General features: G+C 40.6%; 1 protein-coding gene across 3 annotated transcripts in view; it reads right to left on the bottom strand.

Moving 5' to 3' along the window:
• Positions 1 to 2,190: 2,190 nt before the first annotated feature.
• LOC139218084 (inositol 1,4,5-trisphosphate-gated calcium channel ITPR1) overlaps positions 2,191 to 15,805 on the bottom strand; it is a 64,435-nt gene continuing 50,820 nt past the window's right edge. For all 3 annotated transcript variants that reach the window (XM_070849624.1, XM_070849633.1, XM_070849642.1), the window contains 9 exons: positions 14,018 to 14,193; positions 12,743 to 12,907; positions 11,846 to 12,035; positions 11,631 to 11,723; positions 9,706 to 9,845; positions 8,572 to 8,737; positions 5,628 to 5,788; positions 4,535 to 4,696; positions 2,191 to 3,659 (listed from right to left, as the gene is read on the bottom strand). In XM_070849624.1, coding sequence (XP_070705725.1) covers positions 3,573 to 3,659; positions 4,535 to 4,696; positions 5,628 to 5,788; positions 8,572 to 8,737; positions 9,706 to 9,845; positions 11,631 to 11,723; positions 11,846 to 12,035; positions 12,743 to 12,907; positions 14,018 to 14,193 — 1,340 coding nt within the window. In that variant the 3' untranslated portion in view covers positions 2,191 to 3,572. The remainder of the gene's footprint in view (positions 3,660 to 4,534; positions 4,697 to 5,627; positions 5,789 to 8,571; positions 8,738 to 9,705; positions 9,846 to 11,630; positions 11,724 to 11,845; positions 12,036 to 12,742; positions 12,908 to 14,017; positions 14,194 to 15,805) is intronic.

Here is a 15,805-nt window from a genome sequence, read left to right as displayed (position 1 = left end):
GGAGGCAGGTGGGCTCCGGCACAGACACCGAGGTCACGGCGGGAGAACCACGTGCACCTGTGCGTGGACGAGTGTACGTGTTTGTTGTCATGAGGCGGTGCCGCCTGTCACGTTGATCTCCTCATGGCCCTGGGAGCCTGCTGAGCGCGCGAGGCACATCCAGCCCATCCAGCACACGGCGGCTGCACCTGTGTGCTGCAGGCTGTGAGCACAGATCACAGCGCTACACCCGCTGGTGATGCACATTTTCATGACAGCATTTTCTTGCGGCACATGAAAATGTGCATAACGACATATTTACTGGAATGTACTTGAAATGAGCAGGATTCCTCTAATAAAACATTATGTGCCAACAAATTCAATACACAAAGACATGAGCAGACTCAATGAGTCTTTTACAGGTGGATTACAGATTGATAATCTATAATAAAGGAAAACCACCCTGACAGTATATAGATGTAATATGTGCACATAAGGTGTAGCTTCATTTCACAATCCCCAATGTGCAGGACCTTGAAGATTATCATCAGTCCCATTAAAATCCTCATTTTTTCCTCTGATATCAATCAGTGTGGTTTAATGATCTCCTTATGAGGTAAGAATGAAGGTTTTGTGAAGCTGTAAGCAATTACATCAATCACAGCGGGAATAATGATGTGATTGGAGAAAAGCTGTAGCATTTTATCTTCCCTCCATCATTTTTTTTTCTCATTTAACCACAACTTTTGGGATTTTTTGCCTGGAAATCACATTTAGCAATATCCTCACAGTAACTGAATCTTATGAACTCGTGCCTAAAGTCTTGTTTTGGGGCAATTTATTCATTTCAGTCTTCTCAAGATAGGAACACACACAGAAAATCTCTCAGCTAGATGAGTCTCACGAGGCTCCATAAACTCTGCACTTCCTTGACACATTTTTAACAGGGGCTATATTGAGAAGCAGGCCTTTACAATTTGAATATGTATTTTTAAAATGTGTAGTTTGTTTGTATTTTTCCATTCACAATTAACTTTGATGTACTATTAAGATGATTTTGACCGTTCACACAAAATTGACTAGAGATAAATATTGTGATTAAAGCCTTATTTTGATGTTTTTTTCCATGCCAATAGGAGCTAATTAATTTGAAAAAAAGGCAGAAAAAAAAGCAGCAGCTATCACAAGACAACCCAGATTAAATTAAATGTCAGCCTCAGAAAAGTAGCCTCTTTCACAGTAACAAGCGAGGGTCTTTGTTTTTACAGAAAGCTTCAAAAGATTCACATCCTATGACCATGTCAACCAGCTTAATTAAAGGTCTATTTTACGAAATTCCTTGAGAGAATTAAATAGAAATGGGATGAGCTACAAGACTTGGCAATTACAAAGTGAGCACTACAAAGGTCACATTCACATTGATTCAGCCATAGTTAGATAACCATCAACTATGGAAGGTCCCTTGCACATAATCTAGCCAAATGTAACACAATTTAACACTGAATTTGATTTTTTTTAAATCCTGGCAATGGTACCTTTGTCTTAGTCCACTTGTAGATCTTACAGCATTCTTGGCAGCATTGCAGAAAACACGTTTAGCCTTTAATTGTGCCCAGCAAAAAGCCAAAAAAGTATTTATTCAATTTGGAAAAAAATGCTTGAAATGTTTCATAAGATGTGTAGTGATAACGTTTATTATTGGACATGAGCTTTAGTTGTGAAAAAATATTGTATTTTTCTATTGTATCAGTCAAAAGTGCTACAATGGGCTATTTCAGAGTAAGTGGCTGCAAAGTGTATACTTGTTATAAACTACATTTATGACATCAAACATTCCAAACATGGTCCTCTTGTGCTGTGATAAAATCCAAAAAGGTCAAATTAAAACTAAAACTGTGCAACCCCTGTATGTACTCAGCATGCTAGCATATTTCATCATGCAACATGGTTATAAGATAAGTGTACTTCCTCATTTGTAGAGGACCACAGATGAAATTTCAGAGTTCATCTGCCTGCAATTTCCAAAGTTACTTCTCTGTAAGTTTATTCTCTGACTGCACCACTCCAGTTGCTGACAAATAAGCAGTTACACATATAAGAAGATAAACTCCAGGAAAAAGCCAACATCCTCTTTTAGTTTCACATGAGTTCCACTCTTTGCCTCGACTTCCATACTGATGCAGATACTGTTCAACACTCGCCACCGGATCATTTTACACACTTGTTTATTTAAATAGACTCCAAGAATGGAATGTAGTACAATTCAGACACAAACCATCTATTAGTATAAAAGTTCAATTTGGTCAAGCAGCACTCCAAATTACATCTATTAGTTCTTCTTTTTTTTTTTTTTACCTCACGTACACCCAAACACTCAAACAGTCATTCTCTTGTGGATCTTTTGCAAAGTGACCAAAACGTAACAATAATTTGTGCGCTACAGAAAATATCAGTGCTTTAAGGACTAAATGAATGAAAGGAAGATTAAATAATTCAGTGCAGAGAAAAAAAGTAAATCTAACTTAACGTTTCTCCCAAAATCCTATAAGTTTGGTTCAGCAGTATGCTTTCACTGTGACTCCACATCATTACCATTATGAAGCACGACATGGACTTGCCTTCAGAGTGAAGCAGTCACACGATTTGTCTCCTTCTCCCCAGTAGATTCATGAAATTCATTATTCAAAATAATAGTTATAGAAAACTTTCCTTCAGGTAAATTTTATTTCTCTGTGTCCCCTCAAAAGTATTTTTATCCAAGCTTCCTGGAACACGTAGTACCTTCATTTAAGATTGCAAAAAAAATATGAAAGTGATAATGAATGTTTGCCCTTGAAATAAAAAATAAAACACTGTAAATGTTTTATAATAACATTAAGAAAATTTGCAAAGGTATGGTGTCCTCTTCAGGACTGTTTACAGGTATTGTTTGTCTCCATATTTTAAATAACAGATAGTATAATTTCAAATATAAAAGCAAACACCAGTTCTCCAAAATAGTTCATTCTTATTTAGACATTGCATATCACTAAGTCTTCCTATTGCCGTTTGACAAAAGCAAAATATTAAATAAAGTTTTGTAGAATTCAAACAAACCTTCAAATCCACATGTGACCTGAGTTTGCTGGTGCAACACAGAGGATTAAAACCTCAATACAAGGCCACTTGAGAGGAATATTCCCTCAGGAACAATGGCTGAACTTTGGCATGCTGTTAGTGTGGTACAATGCAGAAGGCATCCAGGGTAATAAAGCTGAAGTCAGTGTTTTCATCTCCTAAACCTACAGGACTGTCTTCTCAGGTCCCGAGGCACTTAGTGCACACTCCAAACACCCACACACACACACACACACACACACACATCCACACTGCAGACGGCGAGTAACGTACTCAGATAACTTTCACTTCACACAGACACTCAGAAGCACACATGTTGTAGAAACACTTATTGTAGTAGTGTCTGGTGAAGTATACAGTCAGACATCGACCTACATACATATTGGAGACGGACACGTGTTGGCATTCTCCTGTTAGACATGTGATGCAGTGTCAGGAGTGCTCAGGCACAGGTGAAACTGGCCCTCAAAAGGCCCTCAGGCTGGCTGCTGGGGATTGATGTTCATGTGAGGGGGATGACCAAGAAGACCAATTCGTTGCTTCTGCTTCCTCTGCTCAGTCATCTGCACATGGAAACAAAAAGAACGGTATAAATTACCATCCGCTATCACCTCTCTAACCTGGCATGGATTCCAGAAACTGTACAGTAGCTTGAAGCGACCCTGTGGCGCTTTTGACAATTGCTAGGAAGCAATGTTGTTAAGAGTGGGTCTCTGTGCTGTATTGTGCTTGTGCACGTGCGAGACACAATGAGGTTGGGGAGGGTGGGGGTGGGGTGGACTTCTTGATTCCAGGAAATAGGAAATAGTTTGGCACATAACTCTGTGTAGAACCATAGCTATTTTACATGTTAGGTTTTGTATTGTTTAAACAAACAAGATATATGATGTCCTTATCATGAAGGCATGTTTTCCGTTTCCAGTATTTATACTAAGCCAAGCTAACCAGCTGCTGGCAGTAGCTATACATTTACTGGACAGACTTGAGAGTGGGTGTCGATCGTCTCATCCAAGTCTTTGGCAAGAGAGCAAATAACTGTATTTCCCAAAGTGTCAGACTCAGAGGCAACGGTGTCTCCCACAATAATAAAACATTTCAATTTGTTACTAACCTTTTTAAAGAACAGCTGTCATTGCATAATGTCACACAGTACTGTGCATTTTTAACTTGTGGATGAACAAACCCATTCAAGGGAGAAAAAGAAGAAGAACAAAAACTGAACATGCACACACATTCTCTGAGTCATCAGTCCCATTACAGTAATTGTAAGCAACCAATGGTGGTTTTGAGTAATTACCTGGGTGCAGGTTGTCAATACTAATTAAAAAAAACCAGCTTCAGAAAAGCCACAGTTTCATGTTAAAACAGAAGGAAAAGGATAAAGCAGGGGTGACATACTACAAAAAGAGAGTGCATAATGTACTGTCACGTGATATACCTGCTCCTTGAGCTCTGTCAGCTGTCCAGACAGGTTGGCCACCAGCCTCATGGTTGACTCCAGCTTCTCCTGCAGGTTCCTGATTTCATTTTGCTCGCCCTCTGCATCGCTGCTCACCAGTGACATGGCACGCATCCGTGGGAACCAGTCCAAGTTGTGCTCCTGTGATTGACAAAGCAGATCAGCCACTGACTTTTTTTTTAATTTTTTTAATTCAGAGGTGTTGATGTACATTTTCTAGAAGCTAATAAAGCTGGAGTTATGCCAAAAAAGTATTGGCAGTTCTAACAGGATGGAGCTACTGTTTGGCAATCAGGTGCTTAAATGTGAATTCCACATGACACTGTTCTACAATGTGCTTTTCAAAGGAACATGGTTGTGAGGTATTATTGCTGCAGGAGTAACAATGGAGAGTGAATAATCACAGACTGAGCACATACTGTACTGTAATGGAAAGCCTTGTGAATTGACCAACAATCCCTTATCATGCTTTGATCAGTTTTAGGGTTAGTCTGTAACTCAAATACTGTCTTGTTCCACTGACTTCCTGTTTATTTGCACCGGACTGTTTGTGTCATTAAAAGTGCGTGACTGCCATGTCTGTCGGCTGAGATTAGAAAAGAGGAACACATTACGGTATTAAGGTGTGTGTGACAGGCCAGTACATGTTTACGAGTATGACTCAGTAGCATAAGCTGATAACCTCCACATGCTTGCAGTTACTGTACCAAAAACGTGCCACGAAAAGGAAAACGCCCATCACACTGCTCTTTGACTCAGGATTGCAATCTATGAAAGCAGCTGAGGCACACATCAATTCCACAGAATGGCTTTGAAATGATCAATGTAAAAGGATGAAATATATTAGTCATCAAGCTGTGAAGTAACTCAGTGCAGCACTTATATATATTCCAAACCTATATATTCCAAACATGCTGCTCCTGATTGCATACAGCATGTGGATCCCATTACCTCCAAGACAGCGTGGTCTTAAACTAAATGTAACCCATTTACAAGGAAAACAGTAGGCCTGCTCCATCATCTGAAGACATGAACAAGTGTATTAAGGGTGTGTCTGTGTTTTTTTATTTACCTTGATCATCTCAGCCACATAGCTCTCGGGGCCTGTGTATTCGGTGGAGTCTTTAACTTTTACAAGCACAATAAAAAACAGGTAATGCCACATGTTGTGCTCCTCTTTTATGTGCTCCTCAAAAGTCACCGTCTTGTTGTCAAACTTGTCCCGCTCCAGTCCTGCGGAGGAGCAATGACACGCATTATTTATGGTACGAAGTTAAGGCATGTTTAAGAAAAGAAAAACAGCTTGCTTCTGTTCTACCAGTTTCTGTGGACAAAGTGAGTGACAAAAAACAGAAAGTTAAACGTACGTATACAGGAAGTCTCAATGTAAATGCCCCTTTTGCATGAGATACCGGGAAACAAATTACATAGTGTAGCAGATTTCCTCTAATAATAAAAGGTGCACAGCGCTGAAAATCAGTCTTTTGATCAGCATTTATATGACTTTTAAAGCTAACCTATGCTGTAAAATGTCAATAGCAAAAATGGCATTCTTTCATTCATTACTGGCTAAATAAAAATACATAAAGGTATACATATATCTCAATATGTCAGCGTGATGCAAAGAAACATCCAAGTACATAAAATTTATAATAATGAATAATAGTGAAACGGAGTGACTACTAAGTATAACGATGCGTAACAATAAAAAACAACAACATGGTAACAATAGATAAAGAAAAACAGACAGAATACAGAGGCTTCAGTACGACTACACAGCAGGGTTCATACAAAGTACATCCACACTAAATTGTAGGATAAAGAAAGTTAAAGAAAAACAAGCATCACTCATGACTGACTATCAGGTGAGCAGAGCTAGTGTTGTGTCATTGATAGAGATGAAACAGCACTTTTTTTGTTTTAAAGGGCACTGCAGACACTAAACAGGAGAACACCAGAGGTGCTTTGGGGATGTTTTTGGTGGATTTGACAACAGAGATATATGGTTTACATCTTAACAGTGAACTCACCATAAAGATAATTGGAAAGGATGATGCAATATCAAAGATAATTTGATAGACAGACTACAAATCAATTTGATTTATACATACTCTGTTTGTCTAAAATCAGTCACCTTGTCTTGTGGATTGGAGCAACTCCACATTCTGGCAACATATCAATGCAAATTTCAGTCTTGGGTCTCTGCCTTTAAAGAAAGATCCCTCTTATAGACAACACTGATTCAACTGCACAGACTTTGGTTCATAAAAACAAATATTCAGGTTATTAAATTAATAAATCTCCTTCTTTAAACAGAAGTAAAACTCACTGGTTGTTTTTGAAGTGCTTAAACACACAAGGAAGCTTCCAGCTGTGCAGTAATAACACTGATGTAAATAACGGGTAGAGTACAGCCAGGGATAAAACCTTGGGGGGCTAGATTTAAACAAGCAGGGGCCGTCTCTATATTTAGACCCATGTTATAGGACACCAAACGAATAAAATCTCAACTAACTGGTGTTGGGAACAATTCTCATCAATGTTAAATATAGGGCGACATGTTCAGCAACCCATAACATAAATTTGTAATGTGACACAACAGAACAAAATCCAGACAGTGTTTCTGAGAGTCAACCTGTTAACAAAAACATTTTCCCCTTTTTCTATACAATATGGAGGCTGTGAGGTTCCGATTCCTTGAGCAAAAATGATTTCAGCTAGAAGTAAAAATCAGTCAACCTGCACAGGAAGTTCATGGCGTAAAATCAATCATTGGCGACAGACCCAAAGATCAAAAAAGTTATACAAGCTTGAGTGAAAGATCGCTGGCTTATAAAACCAAGCTGGAGGATGGAGAGCCAGTTAAGCCTGTGGAGGTCGGCTCCTAATCTCTGCAGCTCCTGTTCCCTTGCGATCCCTCTGGAAACCATAGAGACGGCAGCTCCCCCTGTGGCCTGGCCTTCTTTAACATGAGTGAGTCAGAGCTGATGGCCAGCTGGGTGACATAATGCTGCTCTCGTTCCATATGCTTACCACTTGTCCTGAGTGCCTGACCCAACATACGCACGCATGTTCTACCGGGCTCACACGCACATGTACTGCAGAGTCTCACAAACACACTCAGCAGCTTGTATTTATTCAGGCACTCGCACATGTAATGGGCATTTAAGAAAAAGCAGGTGAGGGACAGAGTATGGGTAATCAGGGAAGTTGCACAAAACATATGGTAAGAAAATTAAGTTTCAAGTGTGCGTGTGAGAGAGAGAGAGAGAGAGAGAGAGAGAGAGAGAGAGAGAGTGGGAGAAAATGTCTGCGTGTGAGACAGACATGAATTATGGAGGCGAGCAGAGCAGTGGCAGGAAGCTCTCATGACTCAGCCTTCTTTGGAACGACAGCGAAGTGAAAAAGGGGGAGGAGGAGAGGACGGGGACTTGCAACAAACTGCATACACCTTTACAGACGTCTTAAGTGGAAACCGCAAACTCACTATGAAAACAAACATTCAGGGAGGGGAATTTGGGAATTAACCAAGTGACATGAGGTGTAGTATCTTAATGACGTGTAGCCTTTCAAACTTGGAGCACCCCAACATCCACGCCAGGCTGCGCCAGGCTGGCATGGTGCTCTAATGGTGAGAGAAGTAATTGTGGCACTGGAAAGTTACAAGATTCATTCTCATCACAATATCCTTGGTAAATATTTGTATATCTGAGGATATACAATGTAGTCAACAAAATAGTCTCTATCAATTATTCTACGCATTGATATATTGTGTTTTCTCACTGACTGCTTAGTTTACACAGTAACAGTAAATAAAGACAAATATTCAGAGAAAAGTTGTTGTCTCCCAGTTGCTTATTTTGTCTGAACAGCAGTTAAAAAAGGAAAAGGTTAAAAGAAAGAGGAGTTAAAGAACCAGTAGTTTGAGCAATGGTCATCTTTGCAAAGTGCACCACAAATCAGATGAAACGGGAGCCTACAATTATTCTAATAACAGATCAGCTGAGCTGCCTCACCGCAGATAAAACAGGTAGTCTTCAGGACCTCTTCCTTCTTCTGTTTTTCACTCCTCAGGTCGGCAAAGGTGTCAATGATAACACCAAAGATGAGATTGAGGACAATGATGATGACCATGAAGAAGAAGAGCAAGTCGTATATCACTCTGGCTGCAAACAGTGGCTCCTGAGAAAGGAACAGGAAACGGGGTCACGGACAACCTAAAGGCGTATGACAGGGACTTTAGTACAGTGCTACGACTGCACGCTTAGAGGTAGCAACTAGAAACTTAACAGATCAAAGTAACTTTTACATTTATTTATTATATTACGGTCAATTTAGGCAACAGAATGCGATTAATACTAAAATTTGTATCGTGGAGGACTCATAGAGAAAGATTGTCCCATTTAAATGCATGACCCAAAGGGCAGGTCTTTATGGCAACATGTGTTGGGGATGATGTTATGAGTTTAAAATGAGGTTAACCTTCGTCATCATGGATGTTAATGGAAACACAAGACCACAGGTGTAACCTGCCAGATGCTACAGTAACAGAGACGGCAGAAAGGCGGTTGACCTGATGCAGCCAGTCTCAGTCTAGGTAGGACACAGTTTAAAAAGGTCTCTTCATTCTTTATTTTACATAATTAGCCAAAAGAGCTACAATGGACTTCAAAACTGTAGGTAATGTAAGTAATCTGGTGAGCTTGTCCCTGAATATATTCATCGTGAGGGAAATAACCTGCAGCCATTACCAGCTTGATGCAGTCACACAATCACACTTATTTAGGACAAGCAACAAAGTACTGAGCAACTCTGCCGCCCATGAGATTATATGGCTCAGTGCTGTTTTACTTGCCCCACTGGTATTTGTGTTGTGAATATGTGAGACACGTCCACATCCTCTTTTGACATCATTACTGGTTAAGGCTGAATTCAGTGGAAGTCTATTTTGAGGTTTAATTCTCACACAGGGTGGAGACAGTGCAGCTGTATGGAAATGTTGTGAAACCTCCTTGGTTTAGAAAGAAAAATGAGTTCACTGCATAATGGGTTCCCAGCCAGCTCTCATGACCTGTGTTGCAGCTGCGGTGCTACACCCTCTCAGTCCACGCACACGGTACAGTCAGGGGCCTTATCAGAGCCACACATACCTCCTTGGAAGGTTTGCGGAGAACATCCCCGACGCCTCCTCCACTCCTCAAGCCGTGACTCAACACAGTGACAATACACATAAGTAGAGAGTCGCACGTCCGCTCCACGTCGCTGTCCTCATCACCGTCGTCCCCAAAACCTGAGGAAACCGAGAGGAAAGCTTTCGTCTAATCATTTAAAAAGCAAATGTATTCATCATTAGCAGCTGTATTGTTTATGCATGTATGTTTACAGACCTTTATAAACAATTCATACACTGAGTATATTTACATCATGACAGTATTTGCTAAGTAATATTAATAATAATGCTTAAAACCTGGTATACCTTGGTATAACATTCTTTGGTTTATCTAACATTAAAAAGCATAAAGCTGTGGCTCATAATTCATATCAATTTAACTCCTGTGACCCAAAGATATTATGCAGGCGCATTTATGTCTGCTGAGATATATCAGTTAACAGTCATTTAACAGTAATGTGGAAAGATGGAGGTGGCACTAGTGCTACTTTTATTTAGATATTATGATGACTTATTGGACCTCATACAAAACCAGTACGACACATTACATTTGATGTTCCAATAAACCTTCAAATGCATATTATGCCATATTCATGATGAATTAGGTAAATTATGATATGCATTTAAGATGTGCTATATTGTGGTTATAATGTTCATATTTAGTGTTTCCTCAAACAACCCATAATAGCAAACAATCCAAGAAGATCATCAGCTTGTTTTTAAATACTCCCTCTGATTATTAAAAAAAATAATATGTGTTAGTGTAGGATTTGATAACCTTGTAGTCACAGTGTAAATATAAGGTATCACATCCTATTTGCACATAAATAACCTTGGCTTTGTTGCAGAATGAGATATCTGCTGAAACCTTGCTTACATGTTTTTGGTTCACAGTGTGAGGGCAGTTAGTCAAAACAAAAGTGTTTTTGTGTAGCTGGAATGTGAAAACAGCTTTGGTTGAACTAGACAGAAAAACAGTCATCAAAAGATTATCCAAATCTGTATATGTCATTGTAGAATATTTAAGAGGAAGATACATTTATGAATTATGATTATATGGACCTCTGACCCAGTCAGATGGGACAGAACATACCACAATCCTCTTGCTAACTGCATTCATTATTGGCCAAGTTATGCTGCAGTTTTAATGTCTGGGCTGATGGCTGAGAGAACGTAAAGGATGTTGGTCTGTTTTAACTGAATTAATTGGTATCTCTGAGAATAACACAATACAAACGGAACAAAAGTATGACTGAATCAAAAGGTGACTGTATTTCCCATTTTCGTTTTGAAGATGCCTCACATCCTGATTGGCTGGGAGTTTCCACGCAGGCAGCACATGCTGGTGTCACGTGAGGGTCAAGGAAATTGTTCAGGTCAAACGGCAGTCATGTGACAAAGTCATACGACTATTGGTGTGAAACTAGAGACCACACAAAAACAGCACACCATCTCATTCATCCCTTAATTTTCCTTACGCTTGTTGAGGTCCGACAAGACTAAAGATTATCTCCCTGTTTTCAAATATCAAGATTTAAAACAATTAAAAACAATTCTACCAACCTCAATTTAGTTTTTTTCCCAAATTCTCAAGATACTTTTGCTAAAAAGGCCATATTTTTGTTTTATCAGTCACTGCCCTTTCTTGCATATAATACATTACACGTCTAAAGTACACTCAACACCAAGATAAGCTCAGGCAGCATCTGATTCAATGCTGCTCGTCGGACCCACCAAACTAAAATGAACTACATTATAAATTGAACTTGTTTCCACTTTGTGGTTTATTTCATGGTAAGAAATCCCCATAACTCAAATGGTATTTATAGACGGGATGTTTTTAATGACTGAAACTTTGACATAAGCTAAATCCATTTTGAAATCCAGTGTTGCACTATACATTACCTTCCTGCAGGGCTCCTGTGGTGCAGTTCTCATCAATCCTTCCCTGACACATTCCTGCAGTCAAAAACTCACTTGCCAGACTGGCTCCATTTTCTAGAAAAGTAGGAAGGGACAGTGCATAGGTTTTTTTCTAATCTTTTCTACATGGAAAAAAAAAGATCTGTAATCTTTGCAGTTAATTGGAAAAATGACAAATGACAGGGGTCTGTCCTCACTTAGAGTTGTGTTGGGGATACGATCCACCTCCAGGATGAAGTCGTCTTTGAAGAAAATGTAGCCAACGATGGAAAACAGGTAGACCAAGATGAGAGCCAGCACGGCGGTGAGCACGATGGAGCGTCCATTACGAGTGACGCTCTTGATCACATTCAGCAATGTCTCTTCTCTGTATACCAGGTCGAACAGCTTCAGAGACAAAGCGTTACAAAACAATAAATATGTAGTAAAGGCTTCATTGTAATGTGTGTGTGTTTATCATAAACACATAGTGCATTCATTTAGGTTGAACATGCCATCCTCTACATGCAGTGTGACCACTATTTGTTGCAAAGTGAACATGAAGTTACACATGAATGCACAAAGTGGCAAGAAACAAATAGATGTGTTGGATTTTCGTGTACAATGTGGCTTTCCTACTTTTGTCACTTGTGCCGAGCCCTCAGTTTTCTCTCTGACATGAATTACGTACGTTTTCAGCATGTTCTTATACAGGCTCAGAAATATGGAAATATGTTGTGCAACATCTTCAGAGGAGCTTCTTGGGCCAATGTGAATGGAAAACATCTCTAACTACTGGCATATTCAGTCTGACACATTATAAAACAGACCTGAGGCACCGGCACACAGCACTTAACACCCCAACAACAACAACAACAACAGCAGCAACACCATTACAGCACCAAATAAGGCAAACACTGGCCTGCAAGGGCCATATGTCCTTGAATGCACCATGATGGAAGGCTATGGCTACACAGAGAGAGAAGAAATATTTTACATATAGTTTTACTCAAAACCTGCTACTTTAATATTTCTTAGTGGTCTCACCTGCCTGTGTTCACCGTTCTAAGTGGGTTTCTGTGTGTGTGTATTTCGATTGTGTGTGTTTCTCTCACCAGCAGACTGTAGAAAAAGACGTGGACAAACACCCCCAGACTGCAGATGATGAGGTAAAGGAGGTGGTAGAGGAACTCAAAGTCCAACACCATGGCTTTGTAGCCACGCGTGAAGGTTCCCCGGTTGCCCACAAAACTTATCAGAAAGATGATTTTATTACACACCTGAAAGATAAAGTCAACCTTTCTTTAGAATTTGGGTTGGAATCAAGGACAGTCAACCATTAGTCACTTTAAAAAAAAAAAAAACTGACATGCCCTTGGATGATGGTTATGTGTCAGACACACTAAGTCATGACAACAACATGACGGGGAGGCTTTCAAGCTAAATGAGGGCGCACTGAGTGTGTTTATATTCTCGGAAGTAACCTCGTCATTGTTGGCTTTCTGCAATAACTTGATTTCCTAAACATCATGTAAACAAGAAACCAGGGAAAGGGAGTAACAGAAACCTGGTTATCATAGCTTCTGTAGATACCTTGACTACCGACCAGCTGCATGAAAACTAGGTTTTAGAGTAATCAGGCTACTGCAATCCATGGCAACACGTTCTCTGATTTCCTGCTTGAACCTGATCTCTCTCAATAACCCGGTTTCTTGTCTACATGAAAACATAGCGATTGAGGGGAGAGTTGTGGGGGTTGTTTAAGAGCATCTAGAAAATCTCTGGCGGGTGCAGGGGTGGTGTCGTCCAGTGACGCACTTCACACCCAATAACACAGCCAGGCGCTGCCAGGGAGAACTGTAAGGCCAGGGGGCAACACCACAGGCAGACGAGGCATCGGTCTGCCAAGTGGGCATGAGTGCGAGTGGGAGATGAAAGATGAACTAAAACTGGCACGCTGTTGGTTTCTAAGTACAAAGTATATACAGGAGTGTGTGTGTGTGTGTGTGTGTGTGTGTAAATGGTAAAGTAGATCTGGTGTGTTCCTAGTATTTCTATTGAGAAAAATTACTAACAAACCACACAAACACACATTCTCACACTGAGGAGAGACAACATTTTAAGGGTTGGTTCACCCAAAATTATGGAAAAACATTTTACTTTCCTACAGTGGAATGTAGCCACGCAGGTAGTTTTGACTTTCTGGTTTTGAGATTTTCATACTGTAGCTGGTATTTTTGCTTGAAAAAGGTCTACTAATGACTTAATGATTAATTAATCAGCTAATTGTTTCAGCTCTTCAAAATCTAATTTCCTCCCACACAGATCTATGGGCCACACCCCACCAGGACTGTTCTGGATGAACTGACCCTTAATGGCAGACTACTCACATTGAAGGCACCCAGGAGGAAGAGGGTGGGCTCAAGGCCTACAGAGAAGATGAGACGCAGGATGGTTATGATGACCAGGGCACGGATGCCCAGTGGCTGTGGCATGATGATAACGATGGCCAGTGTTGCCAAGACTCCCATCCACAGCAGTGCAGACAGGTGTGGATCCAGCATAACTGCAGAGGATAAATATATGTACATGCTGAAACCAACTGTATTGACACACATGCATCCTATAAAAGATGCCTGCTAAAAGTGGTTTGAAAACAAATTTGAAAACCCTATTACATAGCCAGTTTGCCATATGTGGAATATTAAAGTATCATGTTGAGCGCATGACAGTGCAGTTTGCAGCTTAAATGAGGCCTTGTCCCCGATCAACAGATTCTTAACTGGCTTCAGCTAAGAAGGCTGCCTCTCAGGCAGGCCTCGGGCCTTCATTAGTGAGACTTTGAACTCAAAGGGAGCCTGTTACATAACCCAAAACTATGACATACTTTTTCGTGTGTGTGTGTGTGTGTGTGTGTGTGTGTGTGTGTGTGTGCGCACACTAAGCTTTATTGAGAGCTTACCTGATGCTTCCCTTGATCCTAGGGTAAATCCAGGATTAGTGTCCTAGTCAGGGGTTTCATGTGGCAACGTGTCACTCAGGCTAAAACCTTCGACCAGGTTTGACCAGCCTAAAAACAAGGCCAGACCCAACTTGCTGCTTCTGAACTGCCCCCCTCCCTCCCTTTCTCAAAAGACAGGACTAACATGTCTGCAAGTGTTCATGTTTCTGCACATTGTTCACAGATCAACCTCAGCGGACATAGAAAAGGGAAAACAGATGAATGTGTTGATGTTACAAAAGGTAGAAAAATATTGAGAAAACAGATTGAAGAACTGCATGGATGAAAAAAAAAAACAGAGAAAGTTAGGATGGATGAGAAAGCAGAAGGCGAATGCTGCGGGTAAGGGAGCCCTCCTCTCCACCCCTACTTCCTCTCCTCCCACCTTGCCTCTCTCCGTCTCCTTCCCTCCTTCCCTTCCTCTAGATTTCTCTCCCTCCCAATCCCTGTGGAGATCACATGACAGGTGCCACTTACATAAGAGCCATCTCTAAAAATACCTCAGCTGAAAGATTCATGAGGACCGAGCAGGGAGCAACACACGGCTCCAGCGATGTGGCAGACCGAAACAGGGGCGCTTACGTGCACTCTCAAAATCTGTACCTTCCTTACACTTGATGATTGTGCGCAAACATCTGCAAAAATCAACAGCTGAGAAGACTGCAAGCATGCACTGTCTGCGTGTCAGCATGTGCTATGAGTGTGTGGTGCTAACCAAAGCTATTCATCAAAAAGCAGTCAGTCATGCATGCAGGCAGAACACACTGACCCAGATCCCCTGCTCTTATAACCCTCATTCTAAAGCCCCAAGCAAAGGAGGGAGGAGAGCAGAGGGAGAGCAAGCACTGTGTTTGTGTGCAAGTGAGAGAGCGAGAAGGCAGGGGCCCAAAGCCATAAAAGTGCCTGTTTAAGCAGACCAAAGGTATGCTGGAGTCTCACGTGATGATTTCTTGCACAGAGACCAAGTTCCAGTGTGGAGGAGAATCACAGTCAGACCTTACTCATGTTGTGCACTCAAGCTAAAACTTTGATTATATTCTACATATTATACACTATATTAAATTACTGAACAGTTGCATTTGGTGTTAATTGTTCTGCTCTTTTCATCACTCCTTAAATTTTTTGTAATTCCACAAAAAATTAATAACTGTAAAAAGATGTATGTAAACTTAAAGAA

The sequence above is a fragment of the Pempheris klunzingeri genome, chromosome 2, assembly GCF_042242105.1.
Source record: "Pempheris klunzingeri isolate RE-2024b chromosome 2, fPemKlu1.hap1, whole genome shotgun sequence".
NCBI classification, from domain to species: domain Eukaryota; kingdom Metazoa; phylum Chordata; class Actinopteri; order Acropomatiformes; family Pempheridae; genus Pempheris; species Pempheris klunzingeri.
The sequence above is the reverse complement of the archived record's forward strand: the minus strand, read 5'-3'. Positions and strand labels throughout refer to the sequence as shown.